A 22,034-nucleotide genomic window follows, 5' to 3' on the forward strand; every position below is an offset into this window, starting at 1 on the left:
AAATCATATTAGATTTTTTTCTGCTTTAATGATCAAAGCCGACGTTGGAAATGTTTTCTATGTTGTGGAGGTGGAGCTTCCTGCCAAATCACAGCTGTTCAATGATACGTCACTTCCTGTCGGGGAGCCTGAGCCTGAGCGTGCGGCTTGACGTACCTCTGGGCAGCCGGACGTTCAGCTCGCTCCGGGCCACCTGAGCCTGGAGCTGCAGCCCCCCGCTGAGCCGCGACAGCCCCGGGCTGCTGCGCCCCGCCCGGAAGGACGCCGCCTGCAGGCCGCCGCCGGGCTGCTCGCCCTCCGAGGCCTTGGAGGAGCCGTCCTGGGCGAGGTCGCGACCCTGCGGCCGCACCAGGCTGACGGCCAGAGAGGACGACCACTGAGTGGAAGAGGAGGAGGAGCAGGAGGAGGAGGAGGCGGCCGGGGGCTTCTGCTGAATAGAAGGAGGGATGAGAGGGTTCAGAATGTGGAGATGGAGAAGATGAACGAGTCTGTCGGCAGAAAAGAAAAGAGCGACGCTCCACCTGAACTAACTCACAGATTATAAAGAGATTACAGAAATCCTCCAACAACCGCCACACTTTATTATTAATCTGGACCTTTTAAAGTTCAGTTTATTAAACATTCTGTTCAGGAATGTTACGTCGAATTTGTGGTTTCTGACATTCAGGCTAAAGTGTTTGATCGAAACCAGGAGGGTCAAACGTAAACTGTAAGCAATGAGGAGTTTTCAACAATTTCCTTTAGTGGAGCAGATAAAATACAACATGACACAACATAACACAACACAACACAACACACAACACAACATAACACACAAGTTGCATTTTCAGTGTCTCTGAGCACCGATGGCTAAAATAAAACCTTCCTGGCTGCAGATGTCCTGAAATCTCAATAAACATGGAAAGAAAGGAGAACATAGAACATCAAAGAAAGAAAGGAGAACATAGAACATCAGAGAAACAAAGGAGAACATAGAACATCAAAGAAAGAAAGGAGAACATAGAACATCAGAGAAACAAAGGAGAACATAGAACGTCAGAGAAACAAAGGAGAACATAGAATGTCAGAGAAACAAAGGAGAACATAGAACATCAGAGAAACAAAGGAGAACATAGAACGTCAGCGAAACAAAGGAGAACATAGAACGTCAGAGAAACAAAGGAGAACGTAGAACGTCAGATAAACAAAGGAGAACACCGAACGTCAGAGAAACAAAGGAGAACATAGAATGTCAGAGAAACAAAGGAGAACACGGAATGTCAGAGAAACAAAGGAGAACATAGAACGTCAGAGAAACAAAGGAGAACACAGAATGTCAGAGAAACAAAGGAGAACATAGAACATCAAAGAAACAAAGGAGAACACAGAACGTCAGCGAAACAAAGGAGAACATAGAATATCAGCGAAACAAAGGAGAACATAGAACATCAAAGAAACAAAGGAGAACACGGAACGTCAGAGAAACAAAGGAGAACACAGAACGTCAGAGAAACAAAGGAGAACACAGAACGTCAGAGAAACAAAGGAGAACACAGAATGTCAGAGAAACAAAGGAGAACATGGAACGTCAGAGAAACAAAGGAGAACACAGAACGTCAGAGAAACAAAGGAGAACATGGAATGTCAGAGAAACAAAGGAGAACATAGAACATCAAAGAAACAAAGGAGAACATAGAATGTCAGAGAAACAAAGGAGAACATGGAACATCAGAGAAACAAAGGAGAACACAGAACGTCAGAGAAACAAAGGAGAACATAGAACATCAAAGAAACAAAGGACAACGTCATCTCAGAAGGAAGAGCAGAAACAGTTTTGGTAAAGAGCTGCATGAAGTGGTTCTCCGCTGGTCAACCCTCCTCAGGAACTTCCTGATCATGTGACTACAAGCGTTCTCTCTTTGAGACCCGCTCTGGTTCTGACCCGGTCCGTTATGTCACCCTGCGGTTCTGGAATCCTGAAGATCCACACCAAACCACATACTGAGGTGAAGCAAACATCGTCATCGTGATGAAAACACTGTTTCCTGAGGTTTGTGAAGTCACGCCGCTCCACAGCGACACGGCGGCAGCAGGACGACTCTGCTTCCAGCAGCAGCGTTATTCCAGCAGAGCTTTTGTTTCCAGACTGAAGCAAATGTCACAATGTGCCGCTGTGGAAATGTGAATAAATTATTTCACTGCCGCATCAAGAGACTCAAACATGATCTTTTCCTTCACAGCCGAGAGACGAGGTTTTGTTCATGACGCCAATTACTGCAGAGGTTCAGGTCATAGTGACTGGTGGGGGGGACAACAACACAAAGACACAACACAAACACATCACAAACACAAAGACAAAAACACAACACAAACACACATCAAAGACAAAGACACAATACAAACACACAATACAAACACACAATACAAAGACACAACACAAAGACAAAAACACAACACAAACACACATCAAAGACAAAGACACAATACAAACATACAACATAAACACAAAGACACAACACAAAGACAAAGACACAAAGCAAAGACACAATACAAACATACAACACAAACACAAAGACACAAAACAAACACACAACACAAACACACAAAATAAAGATAAAGACACAACACAAACATACAACATAAACACAAAGACAAAGACACAAAGACAAAGACACAAAGACAAAGACACAAACACAAAGACACGACACAAAGACACAACAGAAACACACAACAAAGACAAAGACCCAAAACAAAGACAATGACACAACACAAACACACAACATAAACACAAAGACACAACACAAAGACACAAAACAAACACACAACATAAACACAAAGACACAAAACAAACACACAACACAAAGACAAAGACACAAAACAAACACACAACATAAACACAAAGACACAACACAAAGACACAAAACAAACACACAACACAAAGACAAAGACACAACACAAACACAACACAAAGACACAAAGCAAATACAAAGACACAACACAAAGATAAAGACAAAGACAACACAAAAACATGACACAAAGACAAAGACACAACACAAACACAACAAAGACACGACACAAACACACAACACAAAGACACAAGACAAAGACACAAAGACAAAGACACAACACAAAGACACAAAACAAATACAAAGCAGGGAAGCAGCAGCTTCAATACATACGATACAAAAGCTGCAGGATGGAAGCGAATGAAACAACAGAATGCAAAATCAAGAAGAGCAATGGACATGCATACAAATACAAAACAGTAATACAAAAGTAATCACAACATAATGCAGAACTACAACAAAAATGCAAAAGCCAAAATGCAGATGAAGAAGCCAGAATACAATACGTGCAAAAGTCATGTGTTTTTGCTGTTTTTTTTAGTTTTATACCATTTGCTTGGTAGTTTGGTGGGATTGGAGACTAACGGGACGTTTTGCTCCACGGGCCCGGGGCCTCATTTATAAAACATTCCGAGGATTACTACTAAAAATGTTTATGCGCCCAAAAGCTGCGCCAAAACAAATTCTGACCGGCAAAATCATGCATAGGTACATCTGCACGCACTTTCCTTCTCTAGATCCCAGTCAACCTGGCAGGTTGACGGTTCAAGCCCCGCCCTCAACACGCCCACTTTCCACCAGAAATGATCCATCGAAGGGCCTCGTCAATATTTCTGCATCTCAATTAGCTTGTTGATTGGAGCGACGGCGCCTCGCACGGCTGCACGGTGGTGTGTGAATGGGTGAATGTGATGAATCACGTACAGCGTAATGGCTGCTCTCAGTGAAAAGGTGCTGTCTACGTGAAATCCATTCACCACTTCAATTCTCCACCTCTATGGGGTTATATTTGTGCCAAAGTTCTGAGCGAGCGATGGGAAAATTTGGGCGCAAAAAAATTAATTGTGCAAGCGCACTAAAAGCATTTTGAGGAAATATTTAAATTACGCAAAGACAAACTTGAGATTGCGCTCAAAAATAATTTCTGCGCTCAGATTCTTCCTCTGTGCGCTCAACCTCTCTCTCTCTCTCTCGCTCGCTCAAATCTCTCCATGTCCGCGCTCAAGTTCTGCTGTGCGCTCGCTCAAAATGTCCAAAGCCCAAATGTGACAGACACGGTTGTCCACCAATCACAGAAATTTGGGGCGGGCGTTGAACTCTGATTGGGTACTTCGGATTCTGGAAGTGCCTCATAACCAACGAAGAAGAAAAAGAAGAAGAAGAGGAAAAAACAAACTGCGGGGTAAAACATGTTGTAATCCAGGATCATTATCTTTAGTTTTCCTTATTTCTGTTTTCCCTCGCAGTTTGTTTTTCCCTCTTCTTCTTCTTTTTCTTCTTCGTTGGTTATGAGGCACTTCCAGAAACCGAAGTAACCAATCAGAATTCAACGCCCGCCCCAAATTTCTGTGATTGGTGGACAACCGTGTCTGTCACATTTGGGCTTTGCACATTTTGAGCGAGCGCACAGCAGGACTTGAGCGGAGGTGGAGAGATTTGAGCGAGCGAGAGAGAGAGAGAGGTTGAGCACGCAGAGGAAGAATCTGAGCGCAGAAATGATTTTTGAGCGCAATCTCAAGTTTGTCTTTGCGCAATTTAAATATTTCCTCAAAATTCTTTTAGTGCGCTTGCACAATTAATTTTCTCAAATTTTCCCATCGCTCGCTCAGAACTTTGGCACAAATAGAACCCCATAGACCTCACCATCAGCACCACCAGGTTCCCCGTCTCCACCATGTGCTGCTCAAGGTTCCGTACCGGTACCAACGTTCTCCTGCAAAGTTTCTTTCTTTAGATCGCGAACTTTGCGTGGGAAGTGGCGTACGCATCTTTCAGGACCTTTCATGTTTCAGCCTTTATAGACGAGGCCCCAGATGTTTAAACCCTCCTGCTCCAGTGAACGTAATCTGACCATATTTGTACAGGTGCTGGTTTATGTCGCTAACTTAATCTGCATTTATTTGGATATGTTTAATCAATCCCAGTAGTGTACTTTAATGTGAGTAGTTGTATCTTTAATTTCAACCAAAAAAACCCCCCAGAATATTATCTTAAAACTGGACATTAGACTTGAGCAAGTTTACATTCGTCGCATGTAAAACGTCTTCAGAGACCAATTTTAGATGAATGAATAATCCCAGAGGAGAAGTGGGCATTTGCTGTGAGCAGGACAGAGGCTGTAGCAGCCTCGGCCTGGTCACGTTCACTTCACTGCCGTGTGGAAGAGAAAGAAAAAGTCCTTTACAATACAATGACAAGGACGTCGAAAAGGTAATCCGTTCTGTATGTGTGTCACATCACAGCTCGGGGAAAAGGTGTGACAGTGACGCAAATGCAGCAGAAACTAATTCAGGGAGAAAAGAAAGAAAAGAGAGAGAGAGAGAGAGAGAGAGGGAGAGGGAGAGAGAGAGAGAAAAATACATACATTTTCTTTTATCAACAGCACGCCATAATTTATCCGAAGATGAAACATAAGCTGCCAGGCACCCTGGTTACTATGGCAACTATCAAGTCAATAGCAGAGTTGTTCTGGCATCTGTCCCCACACTCAATTTCTTTCTTTTCTCTCTCTCTCTCTCTCTCTCTCACTACAGTCAGGCTCAAAGCTGCCAGACGACACGTCTGAAGCTTTCCAAGACACAAAATGTCTGTCGATCCACCAGCTGAGACGTTAGATCTCCGAGTGCGACGCCGATTCAAAAGGAAAGCCAGCGTGTCGGCGTCGCAGCGCGGCGGGTTATGATCTCTCATTGTACCACCCAGACTGACGCTTCACTGAGACTCACCCTTTGGGGTTTTTTTCATGAAAACTTTAAAAAAAGAAAGACAAGAAAAGCCCGGCCACCTGAAGCGCGACACTGAAGCTCCGACAGGTTTGATCTTATAGGGTTGCAGCAGCCTCACTGTACCACACTGATCCCAGAAACATCACACGAGTCGCTGTGATTCCACCACTGCTGCTCCAAAAAGGCACAACTCCTTCTCTCCGTCGGGCAACTTTATCCTCCCCACAGCTGGATATTCTTTCAAAATCTCTTTCCACGGCAGCCAACAACTCCAGTTTCACTCAGTTTCACCATCAACGCTCCAAATTTTGACTTTACTAGCTATCATGCTAGTGATGCTAACTTGTTTCCACAAACAAACATGGTGTTGGTGAAAGTCTGCGCTCTACCGAGAGTAGCTGTGCGCTCTACCGAGAGTAGCTCTGTGCTCTAACGAGTGTAGCTCTGTGCTCTAACGAGTGTAGTTCTACACTCTAACGAGTGTAGCTCTGCGCTGTACCCAGTGTAGCTCTGCGCTCTACCGAGAGTAGCTCTGTGCTCTAACGAGTGTAGTTCTACGCTCTAACGAGTGTAGTTCAACGCTCTAACGAGTGTAGCTCTGCGCTGTACCCAGTGTAGCTCTGCGCTCTACCGAGAGTAGCTCTGTGCTCTAACGAGTGTAGCTCTGTGCTCTAACGAGTGTAGTTCTACGCTCTAACGAGTGTAGCTCTGCGCTGTACCCAGTGTAGCTCTGCGCTCTACCGAGAGTAGCTCTGTGCTCTAACGAGTGTAGCTCTGTGCTCTAACGAGTGTAGTTCTACGCTCTAACGAGTGTAGCTCTGCGCTCTACCGAGAGTAGCTGTGCGCTCTTCCGAGAGTAGCTCTGTGCTCTAACGAGTGTAGCTCTGCGCTCTAACGAGTGTAGCTCTGCGCTGTACCCAGTGTAGCTCTGCGCTCTACTGAGAGTAGCTCTGCGTTCTACCGAGTAGCTCTGCGTTCTACCGAGAGTAGTTCTACGCTCTAACGAGTGTAGCTCTGCGCTCTACCCAGTGTAGCTCTGCGCTCTACCGAGAGTAGCTCTGCGTTCTACCGAGAGTAGTTCTACGCTCTAACGAGTGTAGCTCTGCGCTGTACCCAGAGTAGCGCTGCGCTCTACCGAGAGTAGTTCTACGCTCTATCGAGTGTAGCTCTGCGCTCTACCGAGAGTAGCTCTGCGCTCTAATGAATGTAGCTCACCATTAACAGCAATGTCATTAACACTGGTAGAACACGGACATTCTAGTGGACAGACCACCAAGTTGGATTGTTATTACAGTGACTGTCAAAATAAAAGTCCCAGGAGAACATGTACTGGGAGCCATGACACCATGGAGGAATCTTTGTTCTGATTGGCTCTACTGAGCATGTGCAGTAGCAGTAAAGTGCTGTTGCATGGAACCTGACGGTGTTCCAAAGTCCCACCTAGGTAGCCATTTTCAAAAAGCCTCAGAGCGTCGCCGTGTGAACACCTGAAAGTCCACAAAAGTTTTGGTTGTCGGTCGTTGCCCTGAACTGAGTCCTCACCTTCTTCAGGGTGGATCTGTTGCCCTGCATGTAGCTGCGGTGCATCTCCAGAACCTTCTGCGGTCGGCTGCGCATCCAGGCGCTGAGCGTCTCGATGGGCGAGCCGTTCACGCACCACTCCGTCACGCCGAACTGCCTCAGGTGGGCCCGGGCGTGGCTGGCCAGGGCCTTGCGGTTCTCGAAGTAGAAGCCGCAGAGCTCGCAGCTCGGATCTGAAAAAGAGAGAGAGTGGCAGAGAAGAGCAATACGGATCAGAACCGCTGGCTGACGCTGCTCTCAGAGCAGCCGGGCGTCAACGACCAGAGGGAAACAGGTCCTGAGCTTGAACGTTGGACCGTGGAGAGAAAAGTTCACGCTCTGCTCACACTACACCCGTCACCACGTCACCACCCAGCAGGGCTGCAGACCTCCACACTACACCCGTCACCACGTCACCACCCAGCAGGGCTGCAGACCTCCACACTACACCCGTCACCACGTCATCACCCAGCAGGGCTGCAGACCTCCACACTACACCCGTCACCACCCAGCAGGGCTGCAGACCTCCACACTACACCCGTCACCACACCATCACCCAGCAGGGTTGCAAACCTCCACACTACACCCGTCACCACACCATCACCCAGCAGGGTTGCAAACCTCCACACTACACCCATCACCACATCACCACCCAGCAGGGCTACACACCTCCATACTACACCCGTCACCACATCACCACCCAGCAGGGCTGCAGACCTCCACACTACACCCATCACCACCCAGCAGGGCTACACACCTCCACACTACACCCATCACCACCCAGCAGGGCTGCAGACCTCCACACTACACCCATCACCACACCATCACCCAGCAGGGCTGCAGACCTCCACACTACACCCGTCACCACCCAGCAGGGCTGCAGACCTCCACACTACACCCGTCACCACACCATCACCCAGCAGGGCTGCAGACCTCTACACTACACCCGTCCCCACGGCTTCTGTTCACCTGCTTGTCTGTTTCTAACAAACCCTTTTAGTCCTCACTTCCTGTTTAATAAATCCCCCAAGAGGCTGCATGACATTAGATAAACGTGCAAGATGAACAAAGTTGTTTGGTGTTGTGAGAACAATGTGACTTATATCTATAATAACGTCTTTGTGTTTCTCAAAGCAGCATTTCATGTCGATTTTGTTGCTTCTGGTCATTTTCCCTTCATTTCCATTCAGCTAACTTCCCCCCAGTGACCGTCACATATTAGATCATTAAATCTGTTTGTCTAATTAGTTCCTCACACAATCTTTGTGAAATAACGATGAGAAAAACATCTTTCTTTAATATTTAAATCTGCAGTGCATGGAAACAATTCAGTTCAGTCAGTCTTTTATAACGCTTGTATTGTGAACTAAATACAGTAATGAATGTGTAGCTTTAATCCCCACTGAAAACCCCAGGTTCGTCAGTGGTCATAATGTTATGGCCGATCGCTGTGTACGTTACCCCAGACTCACATTTAAGCTCTGTTGACATGACAGCGTTCCAAGTCAAACCATTGTGTGCTTGTGCTTTTGTTTCAGAAAAGTTTCGCGTTTACATGGCAACGTTTCGAAAATGAAATGTAGTTTTCACCGTCTACACAGAGACAAAGACTGAGTGTTTTCAAAGAAGTTGCGTTTTCAGTGGCCCCGGGCATCGTTGTCGTGTAAACGGACCCCAAAACACAGCAAAAGTTTTCCATTTTCAAAGAAAAAACGTTTCGTAAACAGGATCTGAAATGGCAAAGTGCAATATCAGTTATTACACCTTCGCCAACAAAAGTAGGGCAATCAACTCAGTTGTAATGTTTTTGTCTGTATGAATTTTACCAACTTTTCACAAAAACCATTAACCTGAATTACATTAAACCTTCAGAGATGATTTGTCATCATAAAAGGTCCATTAGGTTCTGGGACTTTAGCGGCTAAATGTTTCTGAATAAATCCCAAAACACTGTGAAAAACTGTCCCATGCAAAGCAGATGAGAGGCTCTTCATGGAGGAGATCAGCGTCTGTTGCCATGGAGACACTTCCTGCTAAGTGTTTCACAGTGACGTAGCTACCTGACAGGCTAGTGAGCATCCATATGAGCTAATGGCTATCATGCTAGCGACACCAACTCGGTTCCTCAAACAAATATGGTGTTGGCGAAGGTCTGCGCTCCACCCAGTGTAGCTCTCGTCTCCAAATGCACTGTGGGTAAAATCCTCAGCAGTTTACTTCCCCAGCGTGAAGCCGGACTCACCCTGGTGCCCGTGCTTGTCGGGGGAAGGTTTCCTCTTGAAGGAGAAGTCGTGTGGAAGAGGTGAGAAAGTCTTGAGCCGATGTGGCGCCGAGTGGGTGGCGTCCGCCGAGAGGGCCTCCTCCGCCAGAGGCCTCTTCGCCAGGGGGGACATCCTGAAGAACTTCCCTGCCAGCGGGGCCGCCGCCGCCACGGACCCTAAACTCTGCTTGTGGAGCCTGGAGCCGGCCTGCAGCAGGCTCAGCGGAGATTTGCGAAACTTGAGCGACTGAAACCCTGAAGCGGCCAGACGGTCCGAGGCGGCGTCCCACTGCGGGCTGCCCGTCCCCTGACCCGACTCCTTCTTCACCGCCTGGTCAGACCGAGACGAGCCACCCGGCGCCCTCTTGTGCATGACCTCCCGCAGAGTGTCGATGGGCGAGCCGTTGACCGACCACTCGGTGATGCCCATCTGGCGCAGGTGGGAGCGGGCGTGGCTGGAGAGACCCTTGCGGTTCTCGAAGTATTCCCCGCAGAACTCGCAGCGGATGTCCCGGGTGGGCTCCACCTCATGGGCCACTGCTGAGGAGGAGACACGACACGCTAGTTTCACGCACATTGAGGCGCCAAAAAGTTTCCCGTTCAAACGGCTTTGAACGCCGTACTTGTCGTCTGCGCTACAATATGTTTGACGCTCCAGTTTTAAAAGAAGAAGAACGTGGTTGGACTCACCGAAGTTGAGCGGGAACACGCTGTCGGCGCCGCCCCAGCTGGAGCTGAAGGACTCAGTAGAAAAGCCGGCGGGCCGCCCCACCGATCCAGGGGCCGTGACCTCCAGCTGCACCGGCTCGGGCTTCATCTTCAGCAGCAGTCCGCCAGGAGACCCCGAGCCAGACTTGGAGGCGGCGGACTGCGGCGGGCTGGAGGGTCGGGCGAAGGCGAAGGGCAGGCGGCCCAGCAGGGTGCCCGACGGCGACGAGGAGGGCGACAGGGGGGAGCGGGGCGGCCCCGGGGAGGACGGCGGCGGGGTCTTCAGGGACTTCTGGGGAAGAGCGCAGGGCAGACCCCGGCGGGTGATGACCTCACGCAGCGTGTCGATGGGCGAGCCGTTGACCGACCACTCGGTGATGCCCATCTGGCGCAGGTGGGAGCGGGCGTGGCTGGACAGACCCTTACGGTTCTCGAAGTATTCCCCGCAGAACTCGCAGCCTATTTCTTTCGGAGGTTCGCCTGAGAGAGAGGACGAAAAAGCAAAATGCTTGGACGAACGACCCCGACGGACGCATCGCGGACGGACGGACGGACGCCACTCACTGTGAGGAAGGGCCATCAGCTCGCCACTGCTGAGGCGGAAGACCTGCATGGAAGAGGACTTGGGCCGCTTGGCGGGCGGACCCAGCAGCGACGAGGCGGACGAAGAGGTAGCTTTGGAGGCGGAGCCGCTCCTGGCGGCGGCGGTCACCTTGTAGAGGAGCGACGGGGGGGAGGAGGACGAGGAGGACGAGGAGGAAAGCGCCAGCAGGGACGGCTTCGGGGAGGCCAGCGCCGGGCCGCGCGGCTCGCCGTGGCCGTCCGGCGCCGCGGCGCCGGCTTTGTGCTTGAAGTCGTCGGTGTCGATGAGCTGGTTCAGCAGGTCGATGGGGGAGCCCTTGGACTCGGAGTACTCCACCCCGAAGTGCCGCAGGTGAGCGCGGGCGTGACTCGACAAGCCTTTGCGGGTCTCGAACCAGGCGCCGCACAGCTGGCAGACGATGTCCTTGTTGGGGTCGACCTCCAGCGCTGGGACAGAAACGAAAACTGTCAAACAATCCCCCCAAAGATAGTGATTTTGATAAAAACACATTCTTTTATTTGTCTCACAAAGGACAAATTAGCAATTATATATACAGTACATGAACTTTTTGAAAACGCCCGGGCTTCGTCACCCCGACGGGCGAAAAACTACAGTTTCTGGAAACGTCCAGTCGGCGAAGCGCTGCGACTGATCATGAGCATTACGGCTGTAGTAAATAGTGCTTCTGCACATGCTCAGTAGAGGGACGGTAATAAACATGGCGTCCTCCATTGTGTCGTGACTCCCAGGCTATATTCTAGTTTTAGAGTTGAGAGTCACCAGTTATGGCATCGAGTTGATCTGAATATCTGTGTACTTCACACTCGGGCTGGGTGGTAAGGCCTCAGGTCAATATCCCTTGTAAACTTCAGGGCATGTAGTACACATGCCAGGCCTTTAGGGGCGCTGTGACTCACCAAACACATCGCGGTGGGGGAGGTTACCTCAGCTTTTTTCCACAGATGATCATCCTCGCCGACTTTGAACGAGCCGGGGTTTTAAACACCGAATATACCGAAATGGCAAAATGACGTCAATAATTTTCGTAAATTTCGGTATCGCTAAGTTTTCGGAAGTAGGCCAGTTTTCGTCCTGGCCTACTTCAAGCTTCAGAGTATTATAGCTTTATAGTATAAAGTACCGTGAGTTCTGCTCCATAAATACATTTCTCTTGACTGACTGTCACAGTTAGCATGTATAGCAGCTTGTTCCCTGCTGCGTGTGCTTTCATTACAAAAACAACCAACAGCGCCCACTTGTGGCAAAACTGCAGTGTTTTCTTCATTTCTGTCGTTTCCATGGAAATGGACGTCATTGTCAAAACTCTGTCTTGTAGAAGTGAACCTTTTCGCAAAAGTGACGTGTTTTCACTCGGAACGTCGTCGCGTCAACGACTAAGTCAGTCGTTGGAAACAGAGTTGAAACTACTGAATCCAGAAACGCGGATCAATTGATGCGATCGTTTCAAAAGTTTGTAAAAACGAAGAAACCTCGTCAGAAAGCATGGGGGCGGAGACTCACTGAGGTTGAGCGGCGCGTCGTTGTCCTGCGGCGCCCACAGCGGTTTGGCCGGGGCGGCGCCGCCGTGCCCCGACAGGCCGCAGCCCAGCCCCTTAAGCCCCGCCCCCTTGTGCTCGGAGGAGCGCAGCGGCAGCAGTGAGGAGATGGGGGCCTTCTTCACCACCGAGGACGGCGAGGCGGAGTGACGCGGCGCCGGAGAGGCGCCGGGAGACGGCGTGGGCGTGCGGGAGCAGGAAGGGGGCGGGGCCACCTTGGCCAGGAGGGACAGCGGGATGGGCTTCTGCTCCAGCTCCATGTCGTCAAGCTCCTCCTCCTTCAGGGCGGCGGGCGGTGAGCGGGACCCGGCCGGCGGCGGCCCCGGCGGGGACGAGCCCGGCTCGCCGTCGGCGCCGCTCTCCTTGGCGAGCTGGTAGAGGAGGTCGATGGGGGCGCCGCTGGACTCCGACGCCGTGACGCCCAGCTGGCGCAAGTGCGAGCGGGCGTGGCTGGACAGGCCTCGCCGGGTCTCGAACCGGGCGCCGCACACCTCGCACTTCAAGTCGTGGACTGCAAAGGAGGGAAGAACAGCCGACCAGATCAGTTTGACGCTCGACTGGACGGCGTCCAGCTGGGGAAAAAGAAAAACCTCACGAAGCGCCCGGCTTCAAACCAACAACCTTCAGACTGATCGAGAACCAACAGCAGCTCATGATCCGACGAGACGCAAGCAGAACCACTGCAATAATAAACAATTCCTTTTTCATCTCAGTCATTAGACACTCGACGGTGCAATAAAGCTAAAACGATCCAGAACGACACATAAATGAACAATAAACATAAATATATACGCACCGACATATTCATCAATATTCAAACATTAAATTCACATTCATAGATTTTCAATAGTTATAGATTGAATCCACTAAACAAACACATCAAACAGTTTTCGTACAGTAGCTTGAATAAACTAAAAAACACCAATATTTATATGAGATTGAACAAAAATACCAGCGAATGTCAATATTTTTTTTAGATTAAATCCACTAAATGAATACATTTATCAATATTTAAACATTAAATTGACCAAAAACACAAATAATTTTCCAAGATTTATCAATTAAATTCACAAAATCAATACCTCAAATTTTGCCGATATTCTGAGATTAATTCACCAAAAAAAAAGAAAAACAATAAATGAGCCATTTATAGATGAAATACCCAAAGTTACTCTTCTTCCTCCTCTTCCTCACTGGGTGGCCTGCTACTCTTCCTCCTCTTCCTCACTGGGTGGCCTGCTACTCTTCCTCCTCTTCCTCACTGGGTGGCCTGCTACTCTTCCTCCTCTTCCTCACTGGGTGACCTGCTACTCTTCCTCCTCTTCCTCACTGGGTGGCCTGCTACTCTTCCTCCTCTTCCTCACTGGGTGGCCTGCTACTCTTCCTCCTCTTCCGCACTGGGTGGCCTGCTACTCTTCCTCCTCTTCCTCACTGGGTGGCCTGCTACTCTTCCTCCTCTTCCTCACTGGGTGACCTGCTACTCTTCCTCCTCTTCCTCACTGGGTGGCCTGCTACTCTTCCTCCTCTTCCTCACTGGGTGGCCTGCTACTCTTCCTCCTCTTCCTCACTGGGTGGCCTGCTACTCTTCCTCCTCTTCCTCACTGGGTGGCCTGCTACTCTTCCTCCTCTTCCTCACTGGGTGACCTGCTACTCTTCCTCACTGGGTGACCTGCTACTCTTCCTCCTCTTCCTCACTGGGTGACCTGCTACTCTTCCTCACTGGGTGACCTGCTACTCTTCCTCCTCTTCCTCACTTGGTGGCCTGCTACTCTTCCTCCTCTTCCTCACTGGGTGACCTGCTACTCTTCCTCCTCTTTATCACCAAGCAGCCTGCTACTCTTCCTCCTCTTCCTCACTTGGTGGCCTGTTACTCTTCCTCCTCTTCCTCACTTGGTGGCCTGTTACTCTTCCTCCTCTTCCTCACTTGGTGACCTGCTACTCTTCCTCCTCTTCCTCACTTGGTGGCCTGTTACTCTTCCTCCTCTTCCTCACTGGGTGACCTGCTACTCTTCCTCCTCTTCCTCACTGGGTGACCTGCTACTCTTCCTCCTCTTCCTCACTGGGTGACCTGCTACTCTTCCTCCTCTTTATCACCAAGTAGCCTGCTACTCTTCCTCCTCTTCCTCATTTGGTGGCCTGTTACACTTCCTCCTCTTCCTCACTGGGTGGCCTGCTCCTCTTCCTCACTGGGTGGCCTGTTACACTTCCTCCTCTTCCTCACTGGGTGGCCTGCTACTCTTCCTCCTCTTCCTCACTGGGTGGCCTGCTCCTCCTCCTCCTCTTCCTCACTGGGTGGCCTGCTCCTCCTCCTCCTCCTCTTCCTCACTGGGTGGCCTGCTCCTCCTCCTCCTCCTCTTCCTCACTGGGTGGCCTGCTCCTCCTCCTCTTCCTCACTGGGTGACCTGCTCCTCCTCCTCCTCTTCCTCACTTGGTGGCCTGTTACTCTTCCTCCTCTTCCTCACTTGGTGGCCTGTTACTCTTCCTCCTCTTCCTCACTTGGTGACCTGCTACTCTTCCTCCTCTTCCTCACTTGGTGACCTGCTCCTCCTCCTCCTCTTCCTCACTGGGTGGCCTGCTCCTCCTCCTCCTCTTCCTCACTGGGTGGCCTGCTCCTCCTCCTCCTCTTCCTCACTGGGTGGCCTGCTCCTCCTCCTCCTCTTCCTCACTGGAGCAGCAGCAGGTGGTTGAGGTTGTTCGGAGGCCACAGATTTCCCAGCAGACGAGGCACCTCACTCCCCTGGCTGTCTCCTCGTCCTCGTCCTCCTCCTCCTCCTCTTCCTCTTCCTCATCCTCTCCACCCACTCTGTTGGAGCTGTTCTGATAAGACCCTCGAGACATTTGTCTCACCCTCAGGATTTCCCTCAGGGACAGGGGACAGAGGACAGAGGACACCCCCTCCCCCACACCTCCATCACATTTCCGACTCCTCCACCCGGTCGGTGGTGAGGAGGCCGATGATCCCGCCCTCTCCGTTGTTTCCTCCTCACCTTTGGCGTCGGCATCGTCCCCCGGGCCGGAGCTCAGAGCGTCCAGAGCCGAGAGCTCGTCCTCGTCGTCCTCTTCCTCGCCTGCTTCCTCGTCATCACCTGGAACGTGAAGAAGAAATCGACTGCGATGGCGAACCGACTCAAACCAAAACACGTGGATCAGCTGATTCTGGCCCAGAAACACCACATCTGCTACCCTGAGAAACACTGCAGGACGAGCTGGAGCTCCAACAACCTGCAAACCGGATGTGATTCTTAACGTTTGTAACTTGGTCCCATATTTGACCCCAACATGTCTGACGTCTCGGCTGGACGGCTGCCATCCAGCATCAATACTTCCTCATGAGCAGCATCAGTCAGTGTGGATTCACAACTACTTAGTCACACGTTTGTAACAGGAGTGTAACAGAATGTGGAACTGATCAAAGATGATTGTTTAACCCAGCGGCTCCCCTAGTGGGGGCGCAGTGCCACTGCAGGGAGGGGGTGTGAATGAATGAAAAATGAATGCTTGGACGCTGAGGTTGTATTTGTTGCAGTTAACTTTTCTTAAATAATTGAGGTGTTTCATATACAGCAAGGAAGTTTGAAAGACAAAAGGGGGCCAACAGAAAAAGTTTGGGAACCACTAGTTAACCAATAACGCTTAGAACAGTGTTTTTCAGCCACTGCGCCGCGGCACACTGGTGTTTCCGCAAGATCTCGTCAGGTGAGCCGTGGGAAATTATCCAATTTCAAATTTTTTTCCCCAAAAAATCATTTGCGCTCCGCTGTGAGAGCAGTGTGTTGCAGAGTAATCATGTATAAATACTCTTCACCACTAGAGGGCAGCACAGAACTTTGCCGGTGAAATGTAAAGTGACAGACGTCAGTGTGGTTCATCTCCACCTCCTGCTACCATCTTGTATCAAAGTACTGTGTCAGTGACAGTGATGGAGAAGTTTTTGAAAAGGAAGAATGTGAACCAGGATCTCAGCTCTTCATCCATCAGGTCCAGGTTTCACACTGAGGGAGGCACTATTAAAAAAAAAGTGTGCCTTGGCTCCAAAAGGTTGAAAAACACTGGGCTAGATAACTCCAGAGGGAATAAATATCTCTGCAGTACGCCGTCCGAACAGATAGGAGCACTGTTGTTGTATAAACTGACAGAACTCTCGAAAACTTTTACATTTTCACTTGAAATCTTCGTTTAAACAGAGCCTGGTGGAGATTTGACACCAAATAGCCAAAAGTACATAAAAATAAGCCAAAGTTTTAAATGAAAAAACCTGATCGTTTTATAATCAGTGACATTGAAGCTGATTTATTACCACAAACTGGAATTTAAATTAACTGGAAAAGTTTAGTTTTTTTTCTCACCGGGTGACACTTTTCGACAAACACTCTGGTCATTGATTTATAGTCAGTTTCACACGTTTACATGACGGAAAAACAAGTTTGTGAAGTCTTAACTTGCAGGTGGGGTTCGGACCGACCGCCCGAGTTAAAGAGTGTCTAACTTCTAGCTGCTGGCAGCGAAACGCAGCAGAGCACCGGAGACCTTTGCAACCTGACTGTTGCAAAACGCAGCGACGGCGTTGCTGACAGGAGGATTTCCAAACTTGTGAACGCTCCAGCGAGCGCCGCCGGGTTCAAGCCTCAGGAAGTGGAGAGTTTCGACACAAACAGACCGATCAGATGAAGCTCTGGATGTTAGAACAAGACGCGTTTCCAGGGAACGGAAAGCTGTGGTTTTATTCAGAATACGGTTTCGAGAAGCCTGAAATAATCGAAGGATAAATGGAGGGAAATGGTGAAGAAGAAACAACTGAAGCCAAGAAAACTCTCAATCTGCTTCAGAGAAAAGATGAATTAAAAAGAGAAAGCGAGTTTCAGAGGAATTTAATAGTGTTAAAATTAAGATTTTGATCATAAGTCACCTTGAAATTAATGAATCAGTGTGGAATAATGGCTTATGTTAGCTTGAAATAAAAAGCTTTAAAAGTCTGTGTGTATCGTCACAGACTGACTAAAAATAAAGTCATTACCGGAAAATTTTCAGCATTAAAAACATCCTGAAATAAAACGGAAATTCTGAATAAATGTCATCAAATCTAATGGGCTGATGAGCCGAGGTGCAGATCTGGATTATATTCTGGATTCGTGACAAAGTGATGACAGATCAGGGGCGTCGAACATCAAACTGGGACACCAGACGCTCCCATCTGACCGAAACACCAAGAGAAACTCTCAAAATATCAACATTTCACTGGAGTTCTGCACCAGAAAGGTTTGTTAGAATTGGCTTGATCGCTATTTTTGGTACTAAATGTGAAACATTTTGCAAAGCCTTTACAAAAGCTTACACTCGACGCCACAACAAAGAAAAACATGAAAAGTTTTTAAATGAACGGCTATTCTGACATCATTTCACTCAGGATGAAACGCAACCACGTAATGAATTAAAACATCGTTCAACTATCGAAATCTCTTCTTAATAATGCTGGTAAATGATGAATTCACTGCTGAAACTAATCATTTCTGAAGGATCTGACGACTGATTCCATTTTAAAATGACTCCTCAACTCAATGTGCGATGACAGGAGACGTACTGATGGGTTGATAAAGACGCTGCTTGGAGCTCGTCCTGGTATTTCTACAGACGTTACATGAGCAGGACATGAAAGCGCGTGGAAATAATTCACAGATTGAATCCAAAGCCCGTCAGACGTGACGGTCAGTGGATACACCGACCTGTGTCACTGCAGCCGTTTTTTCTAGGAAATCTCACGCTAATGAGATCATTCAATACCAAAGATGATAATTCGCCTCAAAAGAAGTGATTGCTGAGCGACGTGACGGCTGGCCAGGGTGGCGCTGGACGAACTGAACATTAGTCATGAAGTCATGAAGACGCAGGAACTGACAAATAAGCTCACACGCGTTCGTTTCTCCGTCTTTGCCGGAGCCGAGCATCAAAACCCTCCTCTGGCCGGGAGAAACGCACTCGTATCGCTGTGAGACGCCTCCTACGTGATTAATGAGAATATCTAGACACACGCTGAACAAAAGACGGAGGAGTTGGAGGCTATTCACACTCATTTCTCCATCTCTGCCTCATCAAACGTCGCCATCGCCCAATAAAGTGGAGGAATCCTTTGTTAATTAGGCTGATTAGTGGTATTTTTTTTTTTTTTTTACAGCAAATTACCTTAAAATTTATGTTTTTGGAGGATTTGATGATTAACTTCATTTAAAAAACTACCAAAAAAAAAAGAAAAAGTCTTTTAAATCAAGTTGACAATCAATGGAAAATACACATTAAAATAATAATTCAGGTAAAGAATCCCTGTCAAAAAGAAAAACATCTTATTAAGTTGAGTAATCTCACATTAATGAGAGTATATAGAGGGTTTTGATTGTAAATGGCCTTAAAATTGTCGATTTCTGAGGAAACTGCAGATAAAACTCATCCCTTCCACCACGGTGACGGAACATGTACTGAACCTGAACAATGAGCCAAACACAATCAAGCTGGAAGCTGAAGAATCAACTCGGTGCTATTCATTTATCCATCTTTACGCACACACACGAGAGGGAAAATGTACATGAAAATAACAATTTCGGTCATGAATCCCTGTGAAAAAAGTCCCACCAGGTCTTAAACAAAACCCACAGCAGCTTATAAAGTTGAGAAAACAAGGTTGCCAAACGATTTTGAGAGCGAATTGTCTTAAAATTGTTGACTTCTGAAGGAAAATGCAGATAAAACTCACCCCTTCAATCACAGTGACAGTACATGTACCGAACCTGAATAAGAAGTCAAACACATTCAAGCTGCAAGCTGAAGAATCAAGTCAGTCTTGTGAAATCGCTGCTGCTAATAATGACAAGAGGATTCTAAACCTCCTCCCATGAGCAAAATGCACATTTAAATAGAATTCAGTTCATGATTCTCTGTCAATAAAGTCCATTAAAACAGTGACACAGTGAGAAAGTTGAGGAATCTCCCATTATTATTACGCTTTTGCTAATAAATTAACTTAAAAATCAATGGCTTCTGGGCTGATTTGTGTTGAAGGAGGCTGGTCGGTGACTGAACCTGAACAATCAAACCAGTCCTGCGATCTCATTACATTTATCCTTCTTTTCCATTCTTAACACCCTCTCCTGTTAGGGGGGGGGGGGGGGTCAATCCAGTGAAAGAAGTGCCTGATGGAAGCAGCCTTTCCCCCTGCAGTCACGCTTTCTGGGACAAAAAGTGCCATTTTCTGCGACAAATCGCTAAATCAAAAGCGACGTGGCGACAGACAGACAATGCTTTTTGTCTGGTGGGCGGATCTCTGCCTGTCACTTCATCTCCTGCCTGGATGTGACACCTCGGAGCGCAGCAGCGTTATTACACCCGTTATTATAACCACCGTCACCACCAACACCACCATCATCGTCGTTCAATATTATGATCGGATCCGTCAGAAGGAGAGAAAACGAGCGATACGTAACTTGACTTGACGAGGAGGAGAAGCAGCGGAGCAGCGATCCCACGCTGGCCCGAGTACTTGGATTACACTTCCAGGATAAGTTGGAATCAGATTACAGATTACTACACAAAGTTACCGCGTTTTGCCGGGATGAGATTCGCGCGTTGCGGCTCGCGGACGCGACGCACTTGAAAGCACAGCGTGTCCTCTATCAAAAATCAAAGCTCGGGGAAAAATGGCGAGGATTGGGCAACTGGAGGTAATTTCACAGATCCTGCAGCATTTGGAAACACTGGACGTCATCCGAGACGTGCGCGGTGTGGATTTTTTAATTTTTTTTTTGGGGGGGGGGGGGGAAAGAGAAAAGAAACTGAGGAGAAGAGTGAGGAAGCGCTTCCGGAGCCGCGAACACGTCAGGCTCTACCTGCGCGACATGACAGTGTGTCTGCACAAGTAAAGCACTTTTTAACGCCTCCGGTCTGGAGGCGACGTGAGCGGAGACGCAGCGACACGCCGCCGCCGCCGCCGCGCGCGACGCAACGCGCCGCGCGCCGTGCACGGGACTCCCCGCCCGGCGCGCCGCCTGTACTCACCGGTCCGCAGCCGCAGTGCATCGGGCTCCGGGCCGCCGGAGCCAGACAGATCCTCCGCTATTGTTTGGGTCTGCGGGGAGGTGGAAGCAGCCATTTTGCCCCCATATGCACCGCCGAGCTGAGGCGTGACCAGCGGAGAGGAGGCGGAGGTTTGGAGAGGCGCACCGAGTGCCACATCAACCACACGGGCATCAGGGACTCTCTCCCTCTCTCTCTCTCTCTCTCACACACACACACACACACACACACACACACACACACACACACACACACACACACACACACACACACACACACACACACACACACACACACACACACACACACACACACACACACACACACACAAAAGCGCACAGCAGCGTCTCTCACCTGTTCATTATTTCAACCAGTTCTTCATTAACAGTTTTCTTTCTTCCATTCTAAAGCCTGTTAACTCAATAAACTGTTCCCATTCTTATTTTCTTCTTTCCTCGTGTCATCAGTTCAGTTCAGTTCAGAGGCCAGGGGTGGAAATAAAACGTGCCGCGGGGGGACACAAGCCCCCCAGAACAACATTAGCAGAAAGAAAGAAAGAAAGAAAGAAAGAAAGAAAGAAAGAACCATAATATCAACACAGTTAAGTCTCAGTCATATGATGTGCTCATGTGAACCTGCACCTGACGTCAGGACGTTATGAGGAAGACGACAGGAGCAAAGCTAAACTGGTTGGTGCAGAAAACAATTCTTTTAAAGCGTCATATTCTGAAAAATTCCCTTCCTCAAGGTTCTCCAGCAGTTCTACTCGTCTCCACACCTGGACCGACACCCCAGAAGAAGAAAGTGTGTCCTCTCTCTCTCCTGGCTTGTTCCAGGTTTTAAAAAGTGTGTTGCTCCAACCAGCCAATCAGAAATCAAACCCTATATAGTGTCATCGGGGGTTTCAGCCAATCACAATCAAGGTAGGCTCCTCCCCCTTTGACTCCTTCCACAATCAGGCAGCTCTGCTCTGGCACATGGCACCACAAGAGGAAGTACTTCCTCCTCTTCCCATAGATGGTCATGTGTGGGCGGAGCCAGTCCAGCTCACACAGACACAGCAGATTCTGAATGCAGCTCCTAGGATCCAATATTCTAATGGAGGAGAATCAAGGAGGAGCTGGAAACTTTGAATACGAGGTTTCTGGAGCAACCAGACCAGGAGGAGGAGGTGAAGAAGGAGGAGGAGGTGAAGATAGAGGAGGAGGTGAAGAAGGAGGAGGAGGTGAAGATGGAGGAGGAGGTGAAGAAGGAGGAGGAGGTGAAGAAGGAGGAGGAGGTGAAGATGGAGGAGGAGGTGAAGAAGGAGGAGGAGGTGGAGATGGAGGAGGAGGTGAAGACACAGGAGGAGGTGAAGGAGGAGGAGGAGGTGAAGAAGGAGGAGGAGGTGAAGATGCAGGAGGAGGTGAAGACACAGGAGGAGGTGAAGGAGGAGGAGGTGAAGACACAGGAGGAGGTGACGGAGGAGGAGGAGGTGAAGATGCAGGAGGAGGTGAAGGAGGAGGAGGTGAAGACACAGGAGGAGGTGAAGGAGGAGGA

The 22,034-nt window shown here is 48.9% G+C and overlaps 1 protein-coding gene across 1 annotated transcript in view; it reads right to left on the bottom strand.

Moving 5' to 3' along the window:
* wizb (WIZ zinc finger b) overlaps positions 1–22,034 on the bottom strand; it is a gene marked incomplete at its 5' end in the record, with an annotated part of 38,966 nt that overhangs the window by 9,674 nt on the left and 7,258 nt on the right. Inside the window, 7 exon segments of the mRNA XM_080511073.1 lie at positions 157–430; positions 7,313–7,524; positions 9,573–10,130; positions 10,281–10,778; positions 10,863–11,327; positions 12,403–12,948; positions 15,425–15,523. Of these exon segments, the coding sequence (XP_080367199.1) occupies positions 157–430; positions 7,313–7,524; positions 9,573–10,130; positions 10,281–10,778; positions 10,863–11,327; positions 12,403–12,948; positions 15,425–15,523 (2,652 nt within the window).

The sequence above is a fragment of the Blennius ocellaris genome, assembly GCF_963422515.1.
Source record: "Blennius ocellaris genome assembly, chromosome: 16".
Classification (NCBI taxonomy): domain Eukaryota; kingdom Metazoa; phylum Chordata; class Actinopteri; order Blenniiformes; family Blenniidae; genus Blennius; species Blennius ocellaris.